The sequence below is a fragment of the Nelusetta ayraudi genome, unplaced genomic scaffold (genome assembly GCF_046127955.1).
Source record: "Nelusetta ayraudi isolate G7.1 ecotype Tasmania unplaced genomic scaffold, CSIRO-AGI_Nayr_v1 ptg000078l, whole genome shotgun sequence".
Classification (NCBI taxonomy): Eukaryota; Metazoa; Chordata; class Actinopteri; order Tetraodontiformes; family Monacanthidae; genus Nelusetta; species Nelusetta ayraudi.
Genome location: NW_027466128.1, coordinates 306,302 through 316,765, shown reverse-complemented (window position 1 = coordinate 316,765; position 10,464 = coordinate 306,302). Strand labels below are relative to the sequence as shown.

The 10,464-nt window shown below is 46.0% G+C and overlaps 1 protein-coding gene across 1 annotated transcript; it reads left to right on the top strand.

Annotated features, from left to right (window-relative positions):
• Window positions 1-666: 666 nt before the first annotated feature.
• On the top strand, window positions 667-9,942 carry nr2f1a (nuclear receptor subfamily 2, group F, member 1a). The gene is made up of 3 exons (XM_076043841.1): window positions 667-2,512; window positions 4,034-4,561; window positions 8,704-9,942. Exons 1-3 carry the CDS (start codon window positions 2,080-2,082, stop codon window positions 8,976-8,978), a joined length of 1,236 nt encoding a protein of 411 aa, XP_075899956.1. The 5' UTR covers window positions 667-2,079; the 3' UTR covers window positions 8,979-9,942.
• Window positions 9,943-10,464: the final 522 nt, after the last annotated feature.

The following is a 10,464-nucleotide window of genomic DNA, read 5'->3' as shown; positions in this document are numbered from 1 at the left end:
TAATTTTACAGATTTTCGACCGCTGGCACGACGCGCCGTGTGTGTATAGCGCACTGTGTTATGTGCACGATTCCTCCTATTGACATGTTAGTGCTTTTGTGAGATCGTTTTAACTCAATAACTCCAAGTTTCATTCAGCGAGGCTTGAGATTATACACGAGGACGTTACCGCAATGCGCATGCCAAAAGACAAAACAACCGTGTGATTAAAATGAAGCCGCTCCACGCCAATAAAGACATCCGTTATGTGATGAAGATGCCCGTCTGAGGCAAACCATCTTGAAACTTTGGGGGAAATTCCGAGGACCCCTTTTTTTTGCTCGGCGCGCACACATATTGTTTTATTTGTCGCGCGTAAAAGCTTTGTCCTCCTATGCCTTTACCCCGCTTTTTCTGCTTTTCTATTCAAGGTTTCTTCCTCTTTTTGGTGACAATAGCGGGCCCATACTAATCAGGTTTCAAAGTAAATAGCAGCGCGGGGCGAGCTCAATGTAAATTGTGCCTGTCAGAGCGCCCCTGCACCTCCCCTTCCCTCTCCTCCCTCCCTCCCGCCACCCTCCTCCTCCTCCCCCTCCTCCTCCCCCTCTCTCCAGCCCCCTCCAGCCGTAGATGGCAACACTGCAAAAAATATCCATGCGGCTGACATCCATCAGCTCACAGTCGCGTCGGCAAAGCTCGGATTTAGCGAAACGCGGGGCTGGATCGCGCGCCGGGGCGACGCGTTTCCCTTCCGCTTCCTTCCTGCCTCTCCAAATCGATCCATCACTTTTTTTTATTCCACCGCGTCGACCGCCGATTCGCAACGGAATCTCCGCTCGCGGTCTGCCACATTTCGAGGGGGTTTCGCCCGCAAAAAAAAAACAAACAAATAACCCCGCGCCAAAGGACTCGGGTTGGAGGCTTGCGAACGCGCGGGGCGCCGTGCACCTTGCTCGGATAATTTTCCACGACGTTCTCTTGGAGGGATATAACATTTTAACGTCGGAACGCGGGACCGGGATGACTTGTCGGTGCGGACATTTTTTGCAGCGAGGGAACGGAGGGGGACTCTAACCAATAGAGAGAAAGAGAGGGCTTGGCTATAACCTTAGCCTCCCATTTTCTCTCTCTCCCTCTCTCCCCCCTCTCCTCCTCTATGCAGGGCTCTGGCCAGTCAGTCGCCTTTGATTATCAGTCTCCAGCAGCCCCTCTCTTGGCTCCTTGACATGAGCACCATATAAGGCGCAGCGATCTCCATAGAAACGTGTCAGTTTCAATAGTAGTGTCAAAGTTCACTATATACAGACATTCGCGCAGATCCCCCGTTTCGGAAACATTGCTCTGCTGGTCCTCTCCTTTAAGCGCATTCATTTTTTGGGTCTCTCCAGCTTCTTGCATATTCTATTAGTTGTTGCTGTTGGTCTTCTTTTTTTTTTTTTTTTTATCTTTTCTCGTCGTATCTCCATTCCTGCTGCCGGAGAGCGGTGAAACTATACATGGGCACTTCGTTCGGCGACGCTGTTTTCCTTCGCTGCCGGGCGAGATGATGAGCTTTATTTAAACATAGATGTAAGAAGAAAAAAAATCCAGCGCTTCAGTTTTTCCTGCCCTCCTATACGGTGAAGACAGGAGTGTAACGGAGCAAGGGGAAGAGAAGAGAAAGGAATTTATCTCCGCAGCACTTTGGATCGCGTGTCTTTCCAGCAAAAGGTTTTTTCTTTTTTACTCGCTCCTGAGCGTCCATGTGAATCGCTCCTGCCTTTTTTCTCCTTTGTGGCTATTTTATATCAAACTGCATTTTTCCACGTCTGGACTCGGGTTTTCCTTCAAGATTAGGGATTCCTGAATGGCTGACTGCAATTTACCTTGGAACTGGCCTCCCGATACTTGCATATCCTGATCGGGTGCCTTTTCAATCGCCTTTTTTTCTTTTTTTGAATGTATTGATCGCGCTTTACTCCCCTTCTTACCCCATATGAGATTGCGTGCTCCGATTTGACTTTGCACTGCCCTGTCTTTTGAGATCTCCTTTTTTCTCTCCTCAACGTTTTCAAAACACCGGCGATCATTTCGCTCTATAGCACTTTCCGGGGCCGAGATATGGCAATGGTAGTTGGCGTATGGCGAGATCCGCAGGAAGACGTGGCCGGAGGACCTCCGAGCGGCCCCAACCCAGCAGCGCAGCCGGCGAGGGATCAGCAGCAGGCGGCGTCGGCGGCGCCGCACACTCCGCAGACCCCCAGCCAGCCGGGTCCCCCGTCCACACCGGGGACCGCTGGGGACAAGGGGAGCCAAAATTCTGGACAGAGTCAGCAGCATATTGAATGTGTGGTTTGCGGAGACAAATCGAGCGGCAAACACTATGGCCAGTTCACCTGCGAGGGATGCAAAAGTTTCTTCAAGAGGAGTGTACGGAGGAACTTAACCTACTCATGTCGTGCCAATAGGAACTGTCCCATTGACCAGCACCACCGCAACCAGTGCCAATACTGCCGGCTGAAGAAGTGCTTAAAAGTGGGGATGCGGCGGGAAGGTGAATATATATTTTAAAGCCCACTCATTACCGAACCACAGTTAGCAGGCGAGCGGCGCTGCCATGTTGCGTTAAGGTCACAGACTATACGGCTGGGCATGCTGCAGTCTCCATCCATGTTTTTTTTTTTTTTTTTTTTTCTCGGGATGTTTGCTTGAATCGCTCGTATTTCTTTGCCTGTGATAGACAGGAGCTAAAAGAGAAAGGCCACTGCAACCACAGCAACTCTGCTTGTGAGTGCACGTCACCCAAACAAAGCGGCTCATAAAGCTGACCCTATTATTATTTTTACCTCATATTCTAAATTGTGCTATTTCAAAGCGGCGGCAAGCGAGGGGGGGGCTCTCCACTAGGGCCGTTTTACGTAAAGAGTACGTCTTGCATCAGATCAGAGGCTGTTTAGATGTGTGTGTGTGTGTGTGTGTGTGTGTGTGTGTGTGTGTGTGTGTGTGTGTGTGTGTGTGTGTGTGTGTCTTTCTGTGTGTGAGAGAGAGTGTGTATGTGTGTACGTGTGTCTACAGTGTACTAATAGTCCTCTCCATAAGTGCGTGCAGCTTGCTAATTTATAATTGTGCAGTGGCGGTTTGTATTATGTGTGTGGATGTAAAAGGAGCACACACACACTACAAACCCACGTCTCTGCCTCGCTCCTTATGCTGACTAGACAGCTCAGACACACTGAATAACGCCGCTGAAGTTGCCCATGGCTCATTGTTTTGCCTGGTGCATTACAAGGCCGTATAACTTTCCTCTCCATGTCAAGCGTTTTGTTTCCAATTCATGCAAACATCCCTCGTGTCAAATCCACTATTTGTAGTAACGCATCACATGCCCACGTATAGTGTGAGCCGAGTTATATTCCCCCATTTTATTTTTTTTTAGGCAGGAAACAATCGCCCAATTCATTTTATTCCCAGCTGGTTTTTTGACGCAGTGCAAATATGTAAACATGTTTGCACTCGGCGGTAATTATCAGTTATATTTGTAATATTTTTAGGCCAAATTATAAATTGTTAATATGATTTTTAAAAACCCACTAACAATGGTGTCTGCTAACAATTGTCCGCTTACGTGTAATGTTCAATCACGGTCAGAAATAGCCGGCAAAGTGTTTGTTAAATGTACTTTTAAATAGTAAAATATATATAGATATTCTTTTAAAAATGTGTGTTCATGTTCTAAAAAGGCAATTCATTTTTCGTACTGGCCATGCAGTGTGTATCTGAACATACACATGTAAACCTTGCCAGCGTAGACAGACCCATCACATCTGCACTGATGAGATGTTGATGTCGTTGAAAGAATAATCTCTGAAATATTAGAATCTAACTAACAGTCGGAGTGGTTGATTTTTCTCGATTCTTTTTTCTTTTTAAATAAAGAAATTAGTGAATGCCGTTTTTTTTTTTTAACTAGGGACAAAACACACTAGCTGTAACGTGCCTACCGGCTCTACTACTCGTGAACAATGTTTGTCAGTCCTGGATGCACATTTCCTCTTTTTCTCTTTCTTTTTGTCAGCGGTTCAGCGAGGACGAATGCCTCCGACCCAGCCCAACCCAGGCCAGTACGCGCTGACCAACGGGGACCCCCTGAACGGCCACTGCTATCTGTCCGGATACATCTCGTTATTGCTGCGGGCCGAGCCTTATCCGACGTCCCGGTACGGGACCCAGTGTATGCAGCCCAACAATATCATGGGCATCGAGAACATCTGCGAGCTGGCGGCTCGTTTGCTCTTCAGCGCCGTGGAGTGGGCGAGGAACATCCCTTTCTTCCCCGACCTCCAGATCACCGACCAGGTGTCCCTCCTCAGGCTGACGTGGAGCGAGTTGTTTGTGCTGAACGCAGCCCAGTGCTCCATGCCTCTGCATGTTGCCCCTCTGCTCGCCGCGGCGGGCCTCCACGCCTCCCCGATGTCCGCGGACCGAGTCGTGGCTTTCATGGATCACATCCGGATCTTCCAGGAGCAAGTGGAGAAGCTTAAGACCCTGCACGTAGACTCGGCAGAGTACAGCTGCCTCAAGGCCATCGTTCTGTTCACTTCAGGTGAGTGTCCACACATCAGCAGAAGAAAAAACAATGTTTAGAATTAGAATGAAATGGGGCCTAGTTGCAGGCGTGTAGAGGAGGAGGAGGGTGAGCGGGGCTCGCAGGGAGAAGCACCGAGAATATGGCTGTCAAGTCACAAATCTGACTTTACGAGACGTTTTGTGTTGCCGATGTAGAAACTACTTTGTCCACGGCTTGCTACATATCTGCTTACATGCATTCCCATGTCAGTTGTGGCCGCAGCATAAGACATGTAAACAAATCCATATTGAGTGAGCGCATCAAGTCTGGACGCGAAAATCTCGGTTGGGGGATCTTTATTTTAATTGGACATCGGTGGCACTCTGAAACATGGAGATATTTCGGGGGGAGGGGGGGGGGGTTCTATGAATTACATTTTTTACAAAGTCTAAAACCAGGATCGTTTAGCGTCCATAAATTTTGAAGCAGGTGTAAAATAATCGAGCGTAAAGATGAAATAGTCTATCACAAGCTGATATGCGACAGCTGATGCGTTTATGAGCGCTGCTGCATGCTTTTATCCATGTTTTGCGCGCACAAACACATGTCTTGAAGGGCAGGAGATAATCCCTAGCAGACCGAGATCAGAAAAAAAAAAAAAAAGCTGATGGAAGTTGACTCATGTGTCAGTGCGTCGCTCGTGGAAGACTCAGGGCTGAACTGCTGGATAAATTGTTTGTAGATTCAACTTAGTTGACCTATTAATTTCCTCATACGGGACACTTTCTCACTTTCTGCCGTCACACACGCTCGGAGAAGTCGTCGGGAGCAGTTTTCAAAAGTAACCTACATTACTGATCGCTTCATTGATGAGTGACTGGAGTGAGGTCCTGCAGGTCCCCATTTACGCATAATTTAGACGCTATTTCGGAGCTGCTTGTGTACGCCTGATGCCATCAGGCTTTTTTATGTCGAGGGGCCTGGTGATGATGGTGGTGGTGGTGGTGGTGTTGATGAGGATGATTATGGCGACGATGGCAAAGAAAAGAAAAAGTAAAGTTTGAACTCACACACGACCACCCCCCACCACCACCACCACCACCACGCCCCCAAACCACAAACTTCTTCCCAACTTCCCCTGAAAGTTTTTGACCTCACTGTATCGTATATAAGGGGAGAAAACGCAACATTGGTAAATTTATAGTATTATTGTTCATGTTGGTGAATAAATGTTTCGTTTTAATGCGAGTTTCAGTTTTACAGTTTTTATTTGAATTATTAATCGCGTCACTAGAAAACGTAGTGAAACTATTCTTTTTCTTTACATGTCATATAAATGTTAAATAGCAACTTTGCAAAATATTTTATCACATTATCGTGTATTATATTAAATAAAAAAAATTATATTGTCTTACGTACATTACTATTATTTTTTTTCCCAGTAAAAGCCGTAATGTCCTTCGTAGGCAAATATGACCCTTTCGTAATCTAAATTAAAAAAAAATTACACGTTTGTTTGCTTTACAAACTACAAAATATCAATTAAGAGATTACATTTTTAATCATAAATATCAACATTACATTTCAATTTCACCTTATCCTCGAATACGACATTTCCACATTGGGTTAAAGCGGTGCCCACTTTCTAAAATTGTTTATTTTTATTTGCAGCAGGAGTCACAATAGCTCAGATTTGGCAATCGGCTATTTTGACGCCATAAATTTTGCAGAAACTCTGACAGGCTCGGTTTTGGCACCGTTAGATGCGGATTTTGCATCACTCACGCATTAAGTAACGTGATATCCCTCCAGATTCGGTTCACTGGCATTTTCACCGTATTTTTCCCTATGCCACGACGTTTCAAAGTAATTCACCCGAGATTATGCAGACACACTGCAAACACACCAACATCCGTGATGTTTTCTCAAAGATTATATAGTCGCTTGATGTGCTACAACTGGTCCTGGCTTTAACACGTCAGGTGGCGTGGTGCCAGGACCAGCGTGGATTGTTTGCTTCCTTTAATAACGCCAGACTTGTCAGCATTTGATGCATAAATAATAGTGGCCGAGCTCCTCCACATCTCGGCACCGTTGTCTTGCATCAACCGTTCGCCCAACACGTGAACAGTGCAGTGTGTGTGTGTGTGTGTGTGTGTGTGTGTGTGTGTGTGTGTGTGTGTGTGTGTGTGTGTGTGTGTGTGTGTGTGTGTGTGTGTGTCCGCGCTAACCTACCACAGAAGTCGACGTTTGTGAATCTGGAAGCTATCTGCTCCCATGTCTCCGTCTATTGTGGGGGTGTATGGGGCTGCAGGCAGGCCTGATGGTGAACTACTATGGGATGTCTGTGAGCAGCCCTTCCTTGACGCAGCTGCGCCTCCGTTCGTTCTTTCACCAGGCTCTCCTTAACGCTGAATTTGCAACGGTGGTGCCAATTTTTATATACGCAAATAAAAATTCCAAAGCAATTCACTTCGGCCTCATTGATCGCAGCAGATTTTAAATGGGACACTCAGCGTTAATCCGACGTGATTTGCATACATGGGGGTCTGAGCGGCCGCACTAAGGTCACAGTAAATCACCCCGAGATCTCAGCGCTGCCCCCGGGTTCAGGAGGTTATTGTGTCCGGCCATAGTGAGTTATAGCACCGAGAAATCCCGAATATGCCTAAAAGCCCCCAATCTGCTGTTTAATCTATTAGTGCTCGAAAACTGAAGCAGTGTTTCGCTTCTGCACAAAAAGAAAGAAAGAAAAAAAAGCCCACAGCCCAACGCAAGCTCTCTAAAGGGCAGCTCGGGCTCCATGGTTGGGACCGTGCGCACACCGCTGGTTTTGCAGCTCGTTTCTGCAGCAGTTTTATAAAAGCAGCAGAACGGGATTGGGCGAAGAAACGGTTTCCTTTCCTAGCAGAGCGAGCCACCGCCGCACCTCTAATAAGCATTTTAAACGCTTTGTCTGAGCTCGAGACGTGGCTGCTCCGAGCAACGAACCGCTCGGCAGCATTGTTGCGCACGGGCTAATTTTCTGACAAGGCGCGTCGCCTCTGCGTGACGACGGACTTCACCTCGCCTGATAAATGCGATCGCAACCCCGGGGCCTCTCCTATAGGCTCCACGCAAAAAAAAAAATAAAAAAAAAAAAATAGGAAGAATGAAAGAAAAAAAAGCAGGCCAAGCATGGTCTATGGAGAGAAGGGCGGCGAAATGACTTAACAGCTTACTGCGGAGTAATTAGGTCACATTACATCCAGTGTAATTTCAGATTCATCTGTGCCGTTTACGTTTCCGTATACTTGAGTCCCCAGGGTGTAGACGCGAGGAGCAGCGACCTTTAGGCCGACAGCGCCACCTTTTGCGCCGCTGCCCCCCTCGTCGCCTTCTTAGCGCCCACACGCTTCCTGCGCCTTTTGGCCGACGTTCAACGTCATAGTCTGTGTCGATTGCAGTTAATATCAGACGAGAGCGCCACCACTGAGTTGTGCACCCCCATATTCCCCCTCCTGCTCCACCACCAACCCTGCCGTTGTTTATTCTGTATGACAGTGCCACTCGCTCAGTGTGATGTAGCATGTTTGGCCAGTGTGTTTGTTCATTCCACTTTGTCAATAACACCAAAAGGCGGATGTTGAATGATAAACATAGCGCTCGTGCGGGACATAAATTGGGTTTTGCACTTGTCCAAACTGAGCCTATAGGTCACTGGGGAGGAGGGCGAAAAAATGGCCACGTGTTATCCCGTTTGAAATGTGCACAGGGGTTGATTAGTGTTGTTGTCAGAGGTTAAAAATGTGGCAATGGTTTAGAATAATGTATACCATGAATATATGTATTTACATAAGTATTCAAAGCTACATGTTCCCCTGCGAGCTGGGTGGTCCCGTGATTCTTTTTTTTAAATAGAATAAAATAAATTCAAATAAAACCATCACATTGAATATTTTAAAATAGCATAGCTATTGTTACACTTGTTTGGTTTTTTCGGTTTTGTTTTTTTTAACATTAAGAGCAATAGCAACACACACCAACTCAGGCTTTATAAGATGAATGAAACTAACCACAGTGTTTATGTCCTCTCTCTCTCTCTCTCTCTGTGTGTGTGTGTGTGTGTGTGTGTGTGTGTGTGTGTGTGTGTGTGTGTGTGTGTGTGTGTGTGTGTGTGTGTGTGTGTGTCACGGCAGACGCCTGTGGCCTGTCGGACGCTGCTCACGTCGAGAGCCTACAGGAGAAATCCCAATGCGCTCTGGAGGAGTACGTGAGGAGCCAGTACCCGAACCAACCCAGCCGCTTCGGGAAGCTCCTCCTGCGGCTGCCCTCACTGCGCACCGTGTCTTCGTCGGTAATCGAGCAGCTGTTCTTCGTCCGATTGGTAGGTAAAACTCCTATTGAAACCCTCATCAGGGATATGCTATTATCCGGGAGCAGCTTCAACTGGCCTTACATGTCCATCCAATGATCCTTATAAGAAAGTGGGAAAAAGAGAGGGGGAAAAAAAAAAAGGACCAAAAGTCAGCACCCCTCACCACATCCTCCTCCAAGAAGACTATATATAGGACCTTTTCTGAGAAACTTGGAAGACATTACTTTTTTCTGTCTTCTGGGACTGATACGGAATACATAATGTACAGAAAAATATTGGAACTGGACTTAACGCCTGTGTAAATCCACCTTCATCTTCAAGAACAATACTCTTCATTTTGTAAAATACTAGTCTTTATTTTCCTTTTTTTTTTTGTAAAAAAATACAAATAAAATGAAGAAAAAAAAAACATCATATGCGCAGTAAGAAAAAAAAATCAAGACTTAGCGGGAAAATAATGTTTCCAAGCAATTATAAGAATTGTCCTGTGTCTATGTACCTCTCTGTTTTGTATTTTTTCTGGTTCTAAACCAGGGTTTCTGTGATTCTATACTAATAATTTTTTGATATAACCTTTTGCTTCTTATAATGAGTGCGATATATGTTGTCGAAGCTATGTTCTCCAAGAATTAAAATTGAAGTGAGAATTTAAAAACAGAAAAATAAAGAAATTTAGAAAAATAAGAAACAGTCTAATCGCTATGACAATATCACCACTGATGGAACTTTTTCCCAATTGATACGATGGACCTGCAGCAAACTGACCTCCAGGACATTTTTACTGAGAGGACGTCTGGGGCGCTTTTCCCCGGCCATGAGTGCGTGTGGAGTCGATCATCAGTCAAAGAGGAGAGACATGAAAATCAAAAGCACTTTTAATATATCATTTCAAATACATTTTGTTTGTTTCGTCTTGAAAAAAAAATTCTCATTGTTTCTTGAATTTTATTGGTTGTTGCCTTCAATTTGCTTACTCCATGATGCAGCTTTTTTGCAGAAAGGTCGGTTGATGAAGTTGTGTGATGGTGACTGTACTATTAAAAAAACAAATAGGCAATGATGTCTCCTTCTCAAGCATTTTCCTGGAAGCCATTTGTCAAAACCCTCTGGATTATTATTTTTTAACCGAGTCTGTTGTCTGTCTATAAGAAAACCCCGTCGCTCCTGATTCACTATTGATACGTAATTTGCGTGAACACCCATTGCCTCTGAGGCAGCCGGTCAAGACGAGGTAACGCGCGAGGTAATGAGTGATTATTAAACCATGGGTGCAAACCTTATATTTTAGCAGGTCCGCTGACACTACATGAGATACGTCCACAAAAAGGGGGCGACGTCCCTGCACTGTCGGGACTGAACTGCATCAGCGAGCGCATTAATGTTTCATATTTTTCCCAGACAGCGAGGAAAACCCTGCGCGACGCACGTTAGTGCCACATCCGCCCCACCTCCTTCGGTTTAATCAAGGTGATTCTCCACAAACCAAACAACCCCAACCGAACCCCCGACCCACCGATCTTAAAAACTCCACTACATGCCTCGCTGTTGATGTGGGCGTCGTTTTGGCAAAAGGGTTAGGCGC

Coding starts and splice junctions, on each gene's coding strand:
- nr2f1a (XM_076043841.1), top strand. CDS start 2,080: ATGGCAATGGTAGTTGGCGTATGGCGAGATCCGCAGGAAGACGTGGCC. Junction 2,513..4,033: donor AGTGGGGATGCGGCGGGAAG/GTGAATATATAT, acceptor TCTTTTTGTCAG/CGGTTCAGCGAGGACGAATG. Junction 4,562..8,703: donor CATCGTTCTGTTCACTTCAG/GTGAGTGTCCAC, acceptor GTGTCACGGCAG/ACGCCTGTGGCCTGTCGGAC.